Genomic DNA, 18860 nt, shown 5'->3' with positions numbered 1-18860 from the left:
TCTGTAAAATGCGGACAGTCGTAGTTCTTCTCTCACAGGCTTACTATGTGTATTAAGTGGGTTACTTATGTGAAGGGTTAGAGTAATGCCTGGCACATGGTCAGTGGTAGATATGTATTATTATTGTTACTATCCATTCCTCGTATAGTACTTGCTATGCAAAATATCAATTATGTGCCTCTCTGTGTGTCTGGTGTCCAGAGTCCATATGAAGATCCACATGACCCACTCTGAGATTTAGGAAGGGAGCTCTGACAGCATGTGGAAGTGGGAGGAGGGGAGAGGAGAGACAGAAGCAGTTAGCAGGTATTGCTATTGTTCAGGTGAGTGAGAAAGGGGCAGATCCCCCGCAGGAAAGGTGGAAAAACTGAGCAGCATTGAGAGAGATTTGTGAAGCAGAATTGACTCAGGGATCCAGTGGGTGTGAAGAATGAAGAGGCAGCAGAGATGGTGCCAGATTTCCAGGCTGAGTGACAGTGTTGGGGTTTGAAGGGGCCCAGCGAATAGCATCCCACTCCCCGACTCAGATTCAGGGCCAACTAAGAGAAAGGACAAGATAGGTGGGGCTCAGGCAGGTGGAGAGGGAAATGCCACCTTTATTCCAGAGGCAGCTGCCTGGCAGGCCAGGCTCCCGTGGGGCTTGCTGACACCTTATCCCTGCCCACTGCAGGCTTCTCTGTGGGTGGGGGCAGGGCAGAGCTTGCCTGGCCAAGCTCCACACATGGCAGAGTGGCCCTTGCAGGAAGGCAGGTCCAGGGAGGGCTCTTTGATCCCAGTTCTTTCAAACTGACTAGTTCTTTCAAACTCCCTCCCTTGGGAGAAAGGAGCAGAGTAAAGACAGAGACCCAAAATGTCAATCTAGCTATGGTTTCTCCATCTCAGCACTGTTGACATTTTGGGCTGAATAATTGTGGGGGCTGTCCTGTGCACTGTAGATGTTCAGCAGCATCCTGTGCCTCTACCCACCAGATTCTAGAAGCACCTCTTCCCTGGTTGTGACAACCAAAAGTGTCCCCAGATATTGCCATAAGTCCCCAGGGCCAGAGGGCAGCAAAATCGCCGTGGTGGAGAACCACTGCTCTAGTCTGATGGAAGGGCCTTTGGCTGGAAACATGCAATGTGGGGAAATGGGTGCCGCCTCCTAGCTTATAAGCCAGGCGGCGGGGTCTGTAGATAGGGAAGGACAGGCTGGGTGAAGGCTGGGTCCTCCTGACCTTTGCAAAGTCGGCTCTCTGTCTGTTTTGCTTTCCTTCCTGCTCCTCCTCCTGCCTCTCCTTGCCCAGCTAACTTCATGGCATCCTCAGAGTCCAGCTACAACCCCTCCCTCTAGGAAGCACTTCCCAGCTCCCCCCACAGCTAACTTACATCTCTCTGTGCTCCCTCCTCCGCAGCACCCCTCACCCTGTACTGCAAATGGTGAGCAGCTTTCTTGCTGTGACCCTAGCACCTAGCACAATGCCAGGGTTATCGAGGGTCTGCAAGAAGTCTTGTCACAGGTGAAGACCCAGGGCAGCTCCTGTTAGCTCTTCTCCAGTGTTGCTTGAGTTCCAGGAGCTCTTTTGTGGGTGTCTTTGTGGAGCTGGTGGCCCAGCCTGTGTGGGGCAGAGTGTTCCCGTGGCTGCCTCTCTCTTTCATGTCTCAGCCCTCCTACAAGTGTCTGAAAGGCTGTGTATTCTCTGCTTGTCGCCAACGTCGGAAATATTTAGGCTTCTTGTTTTTATGAGAGCTTGGGGTGTGACCTTGGCTCTTTCCATAATTGCAAAAGAACTGTTTGCCCCGAAAATTGCCCTGGAAGACTTTCCCCACAGCTGCCTGACCCCACGTCAGAGAATCCAGGTTGCTTGGTTACCAGTTTCCAGGCCCAATTCAGGAAAGTCCTGAGGCCACAGAAAGCTGAGTTTGGCTACATGGAACCCACAATTAATGTCTAAAGACTATCTCACCTTTCAGCTCTCTACGTCAAAGAAGGGGAACGTGCAAGTTGGCTGCTGCCTGCCTGGCCCTGGAGAGGCCTTCCCTGTCACTCACTTAACCCTTGAAACCTTGGCAGGTCATATGATCCCCATGGTACAGATGAGGACACCAAAGACCAACAAGATCAAGGAATAGGCCCGAGGTCATGAGCTAGGCTGTGGTAGGGTTGAGATCCAAAGCCAGGTTGCTAACTCCCAGTGTTGGTCTCTCTCTCTTTTTTTTTTTTTTTTTTTTTGCGGGCATCTTGCTCTGTCACCCAGACTGGAATGCAGTGCACAATCTTGGCTCACTGCTGCAACCTCCGCCTCCTGGGTTCAAGCAATTCCTGCCTCAGCCTCCTGAGTAGCTGGGATTACAGGCGGTGCCCCTTACCACACCCAGCTAATTTTGTTGTATTTTTAGTAGAGACGGGGTTTCACCATGTTGGCCAGGCTGCTCTTGAACTCCTGACCTCAAGCAATCTGCCTGCCTTGGCCTCCCAAAGTGCTGGGATTCCAGGCATGAGCCACCATGCCTGGCCTCTCTTTATCTCTCTATCTCTTCACCTTGCTGGGAATTGTTCAAAAAGTTTGCTTATAGAGCATTTTAAAGAAATTATTACCAGATACGATGGCTCACACCTGTAATCTCAGCACTTTGGAAGACCACTGTGGGAGAATTGCTTGAGCCCAGGAAGTTCAAGATCAGCCTGGGCAACATAGCAAGACCCTATCTCCACCAAAAAAAAAAAATAGCCAGGAGTGTTAGCACCCCATTGGAGTCCTAGGCTACTTGAGAGGCTGAGGTGAGACAATTGCTTGAGCCCAGGAGTTTGAGACTGCAGTGAGCTATGATCATGCTACTGCACTCCAGCCTAGTTGACAGAGTGAGACCCTGTCTCAAAAAACAGAAAAGAAATTATTATTAAAAAACAATTCTTCTTGAAACACAAGTTTTCCCATCTCTGGCCCTTATGAAGTCCCTTCTTTTCCCCCTCCGCACATCTCCCCTGCAGGAGAATCCCACATCCCTTACCAAGGCACCCTGCGCTCTGGCCCTGTGCCCCTCTGCCTTTGATATTTAGCTTCGCCTTGTCTGGGCTGCTTTACCTGGATAGCCTCCCATTGCCTTTACACGGGGTGTTACACCTGAGATCACATGGCTGCTCCGCTGACTGTTGGGAGAGCTCCTTGAAGGCAAAGACTGGGTTTTATTCATCTTTGCACTCCTAGGACCTTCCACATCTCTGCATGGAGTACTGTGTACTATGTACTTCTCTAGTGCTACTCCTGCCGGGGAGTGCTACTCCCAGTGCTCTAATACATAGTAGGTGCTTGATACACAAACATTCAAGAAAACAAAACAGTTCAGTTCAACCTACTTTTTCATTCTATTTTTAACCTTTCTACCATTCTCCCCAAGGATTCAGATGTTCACAGTGGTGTGACAAGAGGCTCCCTGAGTCAGCCACACAAAATGCGAGGTCACTCCGGGTGCCAGCTGCTCTTCTGTTTCAGGCAGAGTCATCCTGCTCTGCTTTTCCCCCAAAACTTTATATCCCCCCTCCTCCTCTGACACTCCCTAGATAAATAGATTTTCTTTATAGACTTCAACCAGCCGATGTTGAATTTTGGTAGCAGAAACATTTCTCACTTCCAATCAGATTGCAGCTTCCCATCTGGGGACCACAAGGCTGGGGCAGTGGTTCTCAGCCCAGACTGTCCATTAACATGATCTGGGCAGCTTCTAAAAATACACAGTACTCAAACTCCCACCTCAGACCAGTTCAATCAGAAACTGGGTAAGGGACCTGGGTGGTGGCATATTTCTAAACACCTCCACCCAAGGTGGTTCTGTTGGGCAGCTAGGGTTCAGGGCCGCCAGCCTAGAGTCTCATATCACCTGACAACTTCCTGGGAATGCAGGCTCTCAGGGACCACCCCACACCTACCGAATCCGAATCTGTATTTTCAACATGACCCTCAGGTGATTGGTAAGCACATTGCCTTTTGAGAAGCATTTCTTTAGAGGAAGAACAGTTTTTCAACAGCTATGACAAATTGCAAGCAGTTTCTGTTGATTCATGTTATCAATTGGACATACTCATTCCCGCGCTTACTTAACACATATTAACAGAGCGTCTGCTAGGTACCAGGCACTGTGATGGTTTCTGGGAACACAGTGGCATATGTTTCTATCTTGGCCTGCAAATTCCTGCCCAGAACCCCTTCTTCCTAGACTCTGCCCTTTGATGGGAGCTGTCCTTCGTCTCCTTGACCTGACCCTCTCTGCAGCATCAACCCTTTCCCCTTCTCACCTCTTCATAAAAATTAGAGTCAGAATCCCTCTTTGTCACTCCTTGTCAATTGTGGTACTTTGATCTTGAGCTGAAGACAGCCAGCACTTTGAGTGTGTAAAGATAAACTGAGCCTGGGCAGCTCTGGAGATTGCATAACCTAGGATTGATTTCAGCTCCTTAGATCCAGAGGCAGAGGAGAATGTTCTTAAACCAATCTCATGCCTTCACTGTAGTATATAGCCTGGTTTCAGGACTCTGGGAGCTACAGTATGGAACCTGGTATTCGATGTGTAGTTTATGGACCAATATCACCACCACCACCTGGGAGCTTGTTAGAAATATAGAATCTTGTGCTCCACTGCAGAATTATTGAATCAGAACCTGCATTCTAACAAGACCACCAGGTGATTCATACACACATTAAAGTTTGAGAAGCACTGATATAGAACACTGCTCATCAAATTTTGCAACATATTAGAATCATGTGGGAGCTTTTAAAAATCTGATATCCCATGATTATATATTAACAGCAACAAAAATTTGGTGCCCTTGCTACACATACTGTGCCAGTTAAGTCAGAATATCTTGAGATGAGACCCAGGCATTAGTATTTTTTTATTGTGATGAAATACACAGAACATAAAATTTGCAATTTTAACCATATTTAAGTATATACTTTAGTGATGTTATGTACGTTAACATTGTTGTACGACCATCACCACCATCTACCTTCAGAACTTCTTCATCTTCCCATATGGAAACTCCATAATCCACTAAACACTAACTCCCATTTCCCCCTATACCCAGCCCCTGGCAACCACCATTCTGCTTTCTACCTCTATGAATCTGACTACTCTGGGCACCTCGTAGAAGTGGAACATACAGTGTTTGTCCCTTTGCGACTGGCTTATTTCACTTAGCATAATGTCTTCAAGATTTATCCACCTTGTACTCTGTGTCCGAATTTCTTTCCTTTTATTTATTTTTTATTTTTTCTTTCTTCCTATATAAAAGCAATTCCTTCATTTTTAAAGCTGAATAATATTGCATTGTATGCATATATCACATTTTGTTTATCCATTCAACCGTTGATGGACACTTGGGATGCTTCTGCCTTTTGGCTATTGTGAATAATACTTCTATGAACATGGGTATACAAATATCTGTTCATGTCTCTTTTCTCAATTCTTTTGTGTATATGCCCAAGTGGAATTGCTAGATCATATGACAATTCTAATTGGAATTTTTTGAGGAATTGCCATACTATTTTTCACAGCAGCTGCATTATTTTACATTTCCACCAGCAGTGCACAAGGATTCCAATTTCTCTACATCCTCACCAACACTTTTTTTCTGTTTTTGTTTTTTATTATAGCCATCCTAATGGGTGTGAAATGGTATCTCATTGTGGTTTTGATTTGCATATCCCTAATGATTAGTGATGTTTCATGTACTTATTGAGCATTTTTATATCTTTGGAGAAATGTCTATTCAAGTCCTTTGTTTTGAGTCAGGTTGTTTAGTTTTTTTGTTGTTGAGTTGTAGGAGTTCTTTATATATTCTGGATATTAATACCTTGTTAGATATATGATTTGCAAATATTTTCTCCCATTCTGTGAGTCCTCTTTTCACTCTTTTGATAGTGTCCTTGGATGTACAAAAGTTTTTAATTTTCATGCAGTCTGTTTTAGCTATTTTTTCTTTTGTTGCCTGTGCTTTTGCTGTCTTATCCAAGAAACTATTGTCAGGCATGAGAATTTTTTTAAAGCTCCCCAGATGATTCCAATGCACAGCCAAGATTGAGCAGTGTTTCTCAAATTTTAACATGCATTGGAATAATCTGAAATCTTGTTAAAATGCAGATTCTGATTTATTAAGTCTGGCGTGGGATCCAAGATTCTGCATTTCCAACAAGCTCCTAAGTGATGCCGATGCACTGGTCTGCCGACTGCTCTGAGTAGCCAGGGTGGAGAAGAGCATTTAAATGATTTCCTTTATCTGAACCCCTCAAAAAGAGGGTAAATATTATATTTACAGACCTTCTTCTAAGCTTCCTCACCATAACCATTGCCCAAAAAATACGCCATCAAGACAGCCCACTGCTTATCCCTGACTTTTCAACTGGTACTGAGAAGCCCGGTGGGTGCATTGGGTGCCTTTGGCATGGCAGAGGAATGAAATGTAAAGGATTTATTCTCCCTGCCCCACTCTCTCCCTGGTCTCACGGGGAGGCCAACCACTGGTCTACTCATGCTGGGTGAGTTCAGGATCCACACTAATGATGGCTTGCTCCTCTCTGGCCTTGGCCCTTGTGAGGCAACTGCTGTAGAACCCTGCTGAAAAGCTTGTCTTGTTCAAAATATGTTTAATATCCTTAGAAGGGAAAACCACATGGGTTGGCCTGAAGTTTATAGGAGCAGCTTAGGAGGGAAAAAACTGCTGAAGGTCTGCATCTAAAAAAAAATCTTTTAATTCATCGTAGAATTTTAGAGCCAGAAAGGACCTTTCGAGAACTCCAAACCTTTATTTTGGAGAAGAAAGCTGAGACCCAAAGAGGTTGTGACTTGTTTTAAGGTCACCCAAGCAAAATAGAGGTCAGCCAATGGGTGCATTATTTCTTTCTCATCTTGCTTTAAGTCATTTATCTGGAAACGGATAACACAGCAGCTACTTCTTTCGTATGTCTCCTTTAATTAAAAGAAAAAGTAAAACTAAAGAGGCTAGATCATAATTCTTGACTCTTAGGGCCTTCACTAGAAAGGTTCTAATGATTAGAACTTTTAGGCTCATATTACCTGAATGGGGCCAGCCTCCCTGGTGGCCGTGACCCAAATTGCAGATGTGGTGCCTGGGAGGAACTAACTAGCTTCGAAAAGACATGTTAGATGCCACTTTTCTCTTCCATGCCCATTGCTGATGTTGTAAGCTGATCACAGCACTCTTTCCAGCCACTGCCAGTCAATTGGATTTGGCCCTCAAATTGAAACTCCTTTGCCATTCACTACAATAGAGGTCATCCCTTGAAAAGTCCAATGACCTTCAGATCCATGCTACATTTCGGCATGTCGACACTGGTTATTAAATACTCTTTAGTTTCCCATTTCCTCCCCCGTCCCCACCCAGCTGCTCATTAATCCAATTATGAGTTTCCTTTATCCAATCAAAGTTCCTGCCAAGTTGCAGAGCTCTTGTAGTGATTCATGATGCATTTGTCTTTAGTGATTAGAAAACCCAGTAGAAGATGCTGTCTCGTTCAGACATCTCTGTAATTTGGAATGACCTCAGTTTGGTAGTGCCACACCCCACATGTGCCCTGTGAACACACTACAAGAACCTCCTTCCCAGTTTCTGCCCTGCAGTTGGAGCCTTGCCCCTGTGTCACTCCCCAGCCTCTCCAGCAAGGCATTCAGGAGGCTCCTGAATCACGTCTGGCTCTGAAGGCAGTGCCCAGCCCCTTCATTTTGGTCTCTGGGTCCTTGAACAGCGAGCTCATTTGCTGGCAGGAGCATCTGTCTCCATATGGGGAGACAGTCTTCAAATCTTCCTTGCTCTTCCCTTCATTAAGACATCAGCCTCAGTCAGCCTTGCTCTTGGCTGCCAGATGCACTGACAAGCCAGCAGGAAAAGTTCCATCTAGAAGAGGTCTGCTACCTTCTGAAGGCAGGAAAGTACCGCTTTGCCTGCTGGGACTAGACCCATGCAGCCTTTGTGGGCCTCCTTCCAGCAGAGCCTTTAAAACATTTCATGAGTGCTGATTCTAGGCCTGCAGGTAGAGTCTCAGGGTGGTGCCATCTGCAGCGTTCCAAGTGTCTCCCTTGCTTTCACTCAAGGGGGGTGGAATCCCTCCACCTCCTTGGCCATTTTCATCTGTCTCCTGGGTGTGTGCCACAGGCTCCCATGGCCCCAGGCTACTTGGCAACACCCTGAGTTATGTTAGAGATATAATAATGAATTATACAATGCATTATACATAATTAATTTATAATAAAACACACACGCAATGGTTTAATTTCTCCAAGTGAATGATGTGCTATCTGCCAGATCCTGCTGGAACGCCTCCCCTAACTGACTGCTTCTTGGTCTGGAGGTGATGGCCAGCTGCCCTAGGGAGGGATGTTGGCATGAGGAACCTGCCAAGTCACATATTCCCCCTGGCTACCTCTGGAGTATGTACCACAGGAGAACAGTCTTTCATTGCATCTATTATTGTTCTAGATCTGGATACTCATGAGGGTCTCACCCAAACTCTGCATTGTTTGAGAGCTTTTAGGTTCTTCATTCTCCCAGTCTTTCTCCCAGAGTATGGGAAATGCCTTTGTATTTATACCTTTCCCTCCCCGTCTCCCTCCCGTCCTCCCTCCTTTCCTTCCTTCCACAAATATGAAATAAATGAAGGAAAGAAGTGCCTATTATGTGAACTACCTTTGGCTTGCTGCATATCAGTGAATAAAACAGAGATCCTTGCCCAAGTGGAGCTTACACTCTAGCAGAGGGAGGCACACAATAAATAATAAGTGTAATCATAAGTAAATTATACCGAACATCACACAATGATAGATGCTGTAGAAAAAGAAAAAGCAGAGCAGGCTAAGGGTGATCAGCCATGATGGAGTCAGGTTGCAGTTTCAATGAGGGTGGGGAGGGCAGGGGAGGGGAAGGCAGGGCTTGTGGAAAGCCAGCAGCCTAGGCACTGTCAAGCTCTCCATGAACAGGGGAGAAAGGCACTCTGGGCCTACCCAGGACTTTAATGTTCCGGGATTGCTTTGGTTACAGGTTCTTTCGGTAACATTTGTCACTTTTGGTTTCAGATGTCCAGGATGTTACTGTTCCTGCTGCTGCTCTGGTTTCTGCCCATCACTGAGGGGTCCCAGCGGGCTGAACCCATGTTCACTGCAGTCACCAACTCAGTTCTGCCTCCTGACTATGACAGTAATCCCACCCAGCTCAACTATGGTGTGGCAGTTACTGACGTGGACCATGATGGGGACTTTGAGATCGTTGTGGCGGGGTAAGTGCCTCCCACCCTCAGTGTGACAGATATTAATCAGATTTTGCTGTAATAAGGCTGTGTAACAACTCCAAACCCCAGTGACTTGCAACAACATACGTTCTAACTCATAGGTCTGTGGTTGTCTGCGGCTCAGCTGCAGCTTGGCTGGCCTCAGCTGGGGTTCTGGGGTGCTGTGACCTTGTCTTTTGCTACTGCAGTGGGTCAGGATGGAAGGAAGTTTGGAAGAAGGGTGTTTGATCCACAGGCTTTTCAGGGAGAAAACTGGAATGCTCTGCTTTAAGGCACTCTCTTCTCTTCATATTTAAGCCAACTTGATTATGCAGATATTACTTCTTTACCAGTGGGGCTCTAGGATCTCTATACAGGAAGGGCTTAAGGGTGACAATTGTGGTAGAAGGGTATGCTCAAAGCTGCCTTTGCACAGCACTTTACATAAGACTAAGAAAACATTAATTAACCGTTTCAAAGAGGGGGGAAGATGGAAATTAAGAGGGTTAGCTAAACCTCCGCTGAGCGTGCCTTGTTGCCCACGGCTCCTTTCTCTCCTGAAAACCAACATTGGGTTGCAAAAAAAGCATAAGACTAGGAATCTAAATAGCCTGAGTTCATGCCCTAAGGTGTAAACGTTCCAGTTGTATGGCCTTGAGTCTCTTACTCACTGAGATTCAGAGATATCAACTGTAAAAAGGGGAATAACTGTAATGGCTTGTTGTCTTGAAGCCTTCCTAGGCTATTGCATGTGACAGTGCATTGTAAATTTCTGCCAATCACCATTGATAATTATTATGCATTGAGGGCCAGGTGCAGTGGCTCATGCCTGTAATCCCAGCACTTTAGGAGGCCGAGATGGGTGAATCACTTGAGGTCAGGAGTTCAAGACCAGCCTGGCCAACATGGTGAAACCCCGTCTCTACTAAAAATACAAAAATTAGCTGGGCATGGTGGCGCGCGCATGTAATCCCAGCTACTCAGGTGGCTGAGGCACAAGAATTGCTTGAACCCAGGAGGCGGAGGTTGCAGTAAGCCGAGACGGCACCACTGCACTCCAGCCTGGGCGACAGAGCAAGACTCCATCTAAAAAAAAAAAAAAAGATTGTGCATTGAGCACTAATATGTGCCAGACACTATGCATCATCTTATTTCACATCCCTCATTTTATTTCATCCCCAACAGCACTATGAAGTAAATGTATTGTCATCCACATTGAGAGAAAAGGCAGATGGGGTTCAGAGACAGTAAGCAGCTTGCTCTCTGCTAAGTAAATAGTAAGTTGATAAGTCGGGATCTGAACCCCAAGGCTTCCTAACTCTACAGCTGCCAAACTACACTGTACAAAGTTTCGTTATCACTTCAAAAATCAGTCAATCAATAAAAACACTACAGGGGCCTGTCGACCTCATTCTGGGAGGCCTGAGCTTTTTTGGTAGCACTAAAGTAACTGGCGGGTAACGTTATTTGCAGCAGTTGCATGTAACAGTAGAAAGCTTTGACCTTGGAATTGGAAGACCTGGTTTTAATTCTAACCGTAGCCAACCTAGTATCTATAAACCCTATGCAATTTACTTTACACAGACCCACTTTCCTCATCTAAGTAAAATGGGCATATTGAAATCTACCGGCCTGCCTCACGGGGTAGTCATGGCGGTTAGTGGTGATGGTGTATAGAAAAGATTGTTTGTAAAGTACAGTTTTTATTTTGTCTATTCATTTCTTCTACACTGCAAAGAGTAGAGTTGCTCAATTCTAGGCCTTCTAGATGTAGATTGGTGTGCTATCCAGAAGCATTTTCTGTGATGATGTAAATGTTCTGTGTTGGTGCTGTCCAGTATGGAATCCACCAGCCACATGTAGCTACTGAGTATGTGAAATGGCTAGTGTGACCAAGGAACTGAATTTTTAAATTTTCTTTTATTTTAATTAAAAATAGCCACATTTGAATTGGACAGTACAGTTCTGGGCTTTTAGAAGGAAAAAACTAAAGAGCTGAATATGACAGAAAAGGAGAAATGGAATCATTGTAATGACTACCTGGGGTGACCTGAGCAGGGTTGCAGTTAATCAGCCTTGCCTGTGTCCAGTTCTGTGACTGTCCAGTTGCTCTCTGAATCAGGGAGACACCCTCCTCACTAAGTCCATACCCAAACTGACTCCCAGAGCCATGTGCCACCCTGCCAGAATCTCTGGTTAAAGGACTTTGATGCATCTCTGAGATGTTCTGTTTGGATGGTTGCCCTGCCTCCTACTTGGTGACCCTGGCCTCCCCTGATAGACCCTGGGGACTGACAGAGGACAGAGAATGGCAAGGCAACCGTCCTTCTCTCCTCCTCCTCGCCCCCCAAGTTGCTACTATTATGCCCTCCTTTCATCTTGGAAGATGGTATACTCTTGTATTCCCTCAAGTTAATATGGAAAAAAGTAAGACCTGAGATATGAACAGAAAGTGTCTTCACCCTATTTTCTTCTCCTTCTGGGACCTGGACATCTGGAAGGAGCTAGCCAGATTGCAGAGCATGGAAAGCTTTTCAGAGCATGGAAAGCCTCTCGCTGTCTCCACTGCAAAGCTGTCTCTGATTTCAGTACCTTGCACTCCTCCCCCAGCCCCTGCCCCTACAATGAGCAGCCAACTCTGCTTCTCATGGTCTGGCTCTCCCTCTTTCTGCCCTGGCTGTTGCAGGAGACCCGTTGGGTGGCCCCCCACCCCACCCCCCACTCTTTTGTACTCTTTTCCCATGGTTCCAGATGGAAGGAAAGAAAGGGTGTGAAGGGCCAAGCACACCCACTAAAGGAGGATGCAAAGAGCCTCTTACAGCATACTTCATTATTTTTGCTATCGTTTTGCCCCTTTCCACAGCATCTCTCTCAAAGGCATGCTGAAATAGTAGGCACAGGTTGCATTGCTCTCCTCAAGATTCATCTTTCAGCTGCGAAGAACAGAACTAGCAGAGAAGGTCTTGGCCCCAGGGCTGGTGCTGGCCTGGGTCTATTTGGGAAGAAGCAGAGCTGTTTGGTAGCAGAATTTTCAGTTTCCCTATCCTTTCCAGGTCAAAGGGAATGATATGTGCCCCCATGGGCCCAGTCGCTGAGGTCAGTTCCCTGAGCCCTGTGCGTAAATGTGGGCTCTGTGTGCAGGTCTTTATCCCGCCAGTCCTTTGATGTGCAGGGGATTGCTCCTGCACCTCCTGAGCCTTCAGCTTCTTTCTTTCCAAGTGCTGGGCATTCATTTCGTCTTCCTCTTCAATGAAGTCTTTTTCTCTTTCTCTTTCAAGAAATGTGCCTTTGTGTCCTCTGTGCTAGTGAAGCTAGACCATCATTTGCACTGACTACAAGGTTTAGAAGTCTCAACCTTGTCTAGCTTGCTGTTTATATGGGTCCTATAGGACTTTGGAGTCATCCTCTGGAAACAAGAACTAGACCACCCTGGGTCTTGATGTGAAATCAGCCATTTAGAGAGACCCCTGTCTCTTCTTCCAGGGCAGGGTTGAGCAAAGCAGCCTCTGTCTGAGAAAGCTTAGGCTGCTGGATGTTATTCTGAAAGATGATATTTATTGCTCACCCCCAGCAAAGAATAAGAGTTACACAGAAGACAGGATGGCAAAATTGGGCAGTCTCCCAGCTCCAGGTCGGGCTTTCTTTGTGGCTGTTGTGAAGCATTGCGAATTCTCAGCACATCAGAAAGACGCATTCTAATTTGAGTACCAAAATACATTCCAAAGGCAAATATAACTTTTTATTATCTTCAGCTTTGGATGATTTGTCACTGTCTCCTTTTTTGGGCTGGATAACCAAAAGTGGACTATACAGACATATTTAAATCAGGACCTTGGGAGGTCATTTGGTCCACCCCTTGCCTTACAATAAGGCCACACCTATAGTATTCGGAGGCTCCATTTACTTTGAGCCATCCGAGCGAACGTGGCAATCCTACTGTAATCCAGTTCGATAGTTACTTATGTCAAGAACCAATTTGACTAATCTGAATCCCCCATATTAGAGTTTAATACGCCATTTCTTTTAGGTTTTGTTTTGCTATTGCCTTTGAAGATATAAACCAGATGATCACTGTCTTTTCAAACAATGAAAGCTAGGATCACTGCCCTGCCTTTCATCCTATGTGGACTTTTTGACATTTCTGATTTTGACTCTTAGATTTCATCCACCCTAAACCTATATTTAATTCTGTTTTATTATCTGTCTGATTGTCAACTCACTGTTTAAGAATCATGTAGCAGGAGTTGAAATTTGGAAAAATTGCATTTGAAATCTTTATCAGGGGCACCTATGGTCCAGTTCATGACAGGTCCACCCTCTATTACCTTATAGACCTTTCCATTACCTGTCCCCTGAAGGCATTTACTTTTGCCACCCCTGGGAGAACAGCCAGCTCTTCAGTTTATAAAGCGCTCCATACTTGAACTTGTCTTGAATGTGTTGACCTTGTAGTATGTCTCACTGGAGCCCTGTTGCTTTGAGTATTTACTCTTTGAATAGGTTTGTTTTGTGTTGCTTTTTCGGTGTCCTCGTTCTGGGTATTGACAGCATTGATTTTGAGCTTGTTGCGGGTCGGTTTGTGTTGTGTTTCAGATTCTTGAGTTAATTGTGATGGAAGGCATGTGCATGTCTCTGACTCTGGGAGGAGCAGGAAATGACCGCCCTTTGTTCTGCAGGGATGGGGGAGGGACTGGGCCGGCTCAGATCCTCTGCACATCTGGGCGAGTGCCTCCGCATATGGAGGGCTTATCTGTTAACCAGCAGGTGCATGATTGCAGTCTGCTCCCTGTGGGGTGAGGGGAAGATTTGATCACCTCTGTCAACTTCCGCGCACGCAGAGACCATTGAGGATCTTCAGGACTGTTTTTTCAGTAAATAGAAAGCCCAGTGGCTTCTCCTTTTCTCAGTGGAACTAAACACCCGATCTACAGTCTCACAGATTCTGGAAAGGAATTCCTGTTGGTGTCAATCTTGTACAATTCCTTTAGAGCAGCTTTGGTTTCCTGGGATATCCCCAGAGGTCTGAGGTAACACCCCTACCATCTCAGTTTCCAAAAGGAGTTTGCTCAAATGGAAAGATTGTAGTGGTTGTAAAGTTTAAATCATGATTTGGATCCATTTTTCTACCCAAAGATTATTCATTTGATAAAACCGTAACACATTCTTCACACTTGGAAGGGTTTCATTTAAAGGGATGCTACATACTGTAAAGCAGTGTTTTAGGTTTTTCTTAATTTTGCAACTATGTTAGTAAACTTTTTTAATTTACTAAAGTTAATTGAATTATTTAAAAGGCAAATTGTATTCAATTACCAAATTAATCATGATCATATAGGAGATAAATTTGCCATTATAAATAATAAGAACAATGATTTTTTTAAAGACACATTTATCCATGATTTAGCCAAAGCAGCATTTATGCATTTTATTTTAAGTATATATAGATACATGTAGTATGTAGATATATATAGTATTTATAGATAGATATGGTAAATAATAGGTAGATGTATGTATATAAATATAATTAGATACATATTGAAATATATATATGCACACATTCACATATGCTTTTAACAAAATCCGAATAAATATTTTTGAACTTTCAGTCTTAATTGTTGTGTTGTGTAACATTTTAATAGATTTGATAATCAGTTTTGATATTATCTTAAAATGTTAAATTATTTCATTCTGTTTCTTTTTTTTTTAACTTAAAATATATTTTACTTTTGGCCAGGCATGGTGGCTCATGCCTGTAATCCCAGCACTTTGGGAGGCCGAGGCAGGTGGATCACCTGAGGTCAGGAGTTCGAGACCAGCCTGGCCAACATGATAAAACCCCTTCTCTACTAAAAATACAAAAATTAGCCAGGCGTGGTGGCACGTGCCTATAATCCCATCTACTTGGGAGCCTGAGGCAGGAGAATCGCTTGAACTCGGGAGGCGGAGATTGCAGTGAGCCGAGATCATGCCATTGCACCTCAGCCTGGATGACAAGAGCAAAACTCCATCTCAAAAAAAAATATATATATATATATATATGTATTACTTTTCATTACACTTAAGCACATTTTGTTGCAAAAAAAAAATCACACAACCTAGGTCAAGGTAAAAATCCATTTTTACCAGCCCACACTCCTTCAAGACCATCCCAGCCCCTTCCCAGAGTAACAACTGTTTCCGGTTTGCTGTTTATGCTTCCAGAAATTTCTATGTCATGTATATGGAGAAAGAGTGTGTGAGAGAGACAGAGACATAGGGAGAAAGAGTCTATATTATGTACATTTCTATTGTGTATATATATTATAAAATATATAATTTCTGGAGAAATCACACTGATACATATTGTTCCAAAACTTGCTTTTTTTCACTGCATAATATGTTCAAACATATAGATGTAGCTTTTTTTTTAAGTTGCTTAGTATGGATGTACTGTATTCATTTTGCCATTCCTCAAGTGACGTTTAAGCTGTTTCTAATCTGTGACCATTGCAAACTCCACCACACTGCATGTACATCCTTACACACATATGCAAATATTTCTTTAGGATGGATACCAAGAAATGGAACTGCAGGGTCAGGGATATGTTCATTTTAAATCTTATTAGATATCACCAAATTGCTTCCAGTCTAATCTTTTTGTATTTACTCATAGCCTAGAAATAAAAGGTTTTGGATTATTCAGCTCAGCAGCTATTCAAGCACCTACTGTGTGTACAGCCATGTATGTTCCAGGGTCTGAACTTTGTCAATGTAGATTTAACAATCCCAAGAAGGAAAAGAGGGCCTCTTCTACATCTGCAAAGGAAGCTGCTGCTATTAAAACTGAATTGAGGAACTTCAGCACTTTCTGATTCAAACTGCTGAAAGGGCCTCCTCTAAAGCCTCTTCTGCAAAAATATATTTCTTAAATGGGTCACCCTTAACCCTGAAATTTCATTGTTGTTGGTATCATGGAAGAATGGTTGCAGTGTGCCAGCTCTTCAGCTGTGGTTTTGGATGGACTGCCCCTGATTTTGAATACTAATAAATACCAATTAAATTAAATACTAATTAAATGCTAATACGTATTAATTGGATCAGGGGCCAGGGCTTTTTTAGCCCATTCTTAAAACTTTTCTAAAAAAGGTTACTCAGCAGTGCCTGGCAGGTTTGCCAGAGCTGTCCCATTGCCGCATCCATACCTCCTTCTCCCCAGTCCTGGGCAGCCAGGAGCAATGGGCAGAATTCCACTTCCACCCCCTCACCCCAAATTACATACTCTCCTGATCAGTTCAAAGGTCTGAGGCCCCTATGTAATTACCCCAGACAGACAGGCAGACAGACAGACACACATGCACACATACACACAGAACAAGTGTGCCAGTTGGTGTGGTAGACAGAATAATGGCCTCCCCAAAATGCCACATCCTAGTCCCCAGAACCCACCAATATGTTATCTTACCTGGCAAAGTGGGCTTTGCAGAAGTGATTAAGTTAAAGACCTTGGAATGGGGAGAATATTCTGGATTATCTAAGTAGGCCCAATGTAATCAAAAGGTCTTAAAAGTGGGAGAAAAGGAGGCAGAAGGGGAAGTCAGAGTGATTCTGTATGAAAAGGATTCAACCCACTATTCTGGCTTTGAAGACGGAGGGAGAGGCCAAGAGCCGAGGAATGTGGGCGGCCTCCAGAAGTTGGAAAAGGCAAGGAAACAGATTTATCCCTCGAGCCTCCGGAAGAAAACACAGCCCTGCCAACCTTGATTTTAGCCCAGCAGGACCAATGCTGGACTTCTAATGTACAGAACTGTAAGATAATCAGTGTGTATTGTTGTAAGCCATTAAGTTCATTGCAATTTTTCAAAGCAGCCATGGAAAACTAAAACACGAGATAAAATGTTGAATGCTTGGTGTCATTTTTCAGAGGGGTGATGGCCATTACTTCAGAGAATTTTAACTGTATTATTGTATAATTTCACAACAATAAACAAAATATGCTACCAACAAATGTATTCTTTTGTAATCAATGTCAATCCCTGTCATAGAAACATGTGAGTTTTGGGCCGGGCGCAGTGGCTCATGCCTGTAATCCCAGCACTTTGGGAGGCTGAGGCGGACAGATCACGAGATCAGGAGATCGAGACCATCCTGGCTAACATGGTGAAACCCCATCTCTACTAAAAATACAAAAAAATAAATTAGCTGGGCGTGGTGGCGGGCGCCTGTAGTCCCAGCTACTCTGGAGGCTGAGGCAGGAGAATGGCGTGAACCCGGGAGGCAGAGCTTGCAGTGAACGGAGATTGCACCTCTGCACTCCAGCCTGGGGGACAGAGACAGACTCTGTCTCAAAAAAAAAAAAAAAAAAAGTGAGTTTTGTAAAGAATTCCTAAAAGCATACTTTGTTCCTCGGTGACCATCAGGATTAATTCACTCTGTAACTCACTGTTTGACACCTAGTGCTATGAGTGGCTGGAGGTGGAGAGAGGGAATTCAGAGCTTTGAAAGATCTCACTGTCTTTGGTGGGACAAACACACCCAAATTGGGTGAGGTGATAAGTGACCAGTGCCACTAGAGAGACGCAAACATTCCTGGAGGTTGGGGGGTCGAGAGCACTTCCAGCTGGGAATCACAGAGGTCTGAAGGTGGCATTTTGATGGCCTTGGAAGGACAGGCAGCCTGTAGATCTGTTTACCAAGGGGACAGAGGCCTCTCCAGGTCAAAGATAGTTTTAGGCTTATTTGTTTTTGTTCCTTTGTTTTTAAATTTATTTTTAAAAAAGTATTTTAACAAAAAAAAACCTGATTTTCACAAAGTAGTGAAGAGTATTTATATTTAAAGCCATTCAAAAATAGTGATATAATTAAAACACTAAAAATGCCTCTGCTGAAAACGGCAAAGCTACATTTAGTAGTCTGAATTTTTCATCCATTTGGAAAGTAGACGTATGCCCTGTCTCCAATCACTTTCCTTGAAGTCTGTCTTCTCCCCATTTTTTTTAAGCGGTGGGCTGGCTGAAGGACCTTCTTAGTCCCGCGGGCCCTACTGCAGGCTGCAGAGGCCCAGGCCTAGGGCAGGAGAGAGCTGAGGCTGACCCTCCCCGGCCTTGCACCACGGGCCTTCCTCATTCTTGCCCTGCTCTTTGGAATATACGCAACTCCCACTCTCAGCATCACTGCTGCTCCAGGGGGCGGATCTGACGCCAGCCTCCCCATCCTGTGTTTTTCTTCACACATCCCTTCTCTTCTCCAGTCCTACTGACCTGGTGAGCAGGTGGTCTTATCACTTTGTTGTGATTCTGACTTAATTTTCCCTCTAAGGAAACTTTTGAGGTTATTTTTGAGGTGCGGGTGTCTAGAACACAAATGGATGTGTGGAAGCTAAAAACGAACATTCCCACTTCAGATTTGTACCATGCTCTCCCCTAGTTTACCTTCACCTGCTTGCAGCCTACAGTTATGGAGGCATAGAGAGCAGGAAAAGCATGGGTCTGGTATTTTACTGACATCTCTTTTTAACCATCCTGCAGTTCATATGAGATGCAGCATTTAATTGATCCTAAGTCACATTTTTTTTTTTACATTTTAATATCTCTAAAATTGAGATGGGACTTAGAATTGGCAGCCTGCATTTAA

The 18860-nt window shown here is 44.4% G+C and overlaps 1 protein-coding gene across 3 annotated transcripts in view; it reads left to right on the top strand.

The window, feature by feature from the left end:
- Window positions 1-18860, top strand: part of CRTAC1 (cartilage acidic protein 1) — a 188525-nt gene that overhangs the window by 33443 nt on the left and 136222 nt on the right. For all 3 annotated transcript variants that reach the window (XM_016919048.3, XM_054660413.1, XM_016919050.4), the window contains one exon: window positions 9061-9260. In XM_016919048.3, the coding sequence (XP_016774537.1) occupies window positions 9061-9260 (200 nt within the window). The remainder of the gene's footprint in view (window positions 1-9060; window positions 9261-18860) is intronic.

The sequence above is a fragment of the Pan troglodytes genome, chromosome 8 (genome assembly GCF_028858775.2).
Source record: "Pan troglodytes isolate AG18354 chromosome 8, NHGRI_mPanTro3-v2.0_pri, whole genome shotgun sequence".
NCBI lineage: Eukaryota > Metazoa > Chordata > Mammalia > Primates > Hominidae > Pan > Pan troglodytes.
This window is presented reverse-complemented; position numbering and strand designations above follow the sequence as displayed.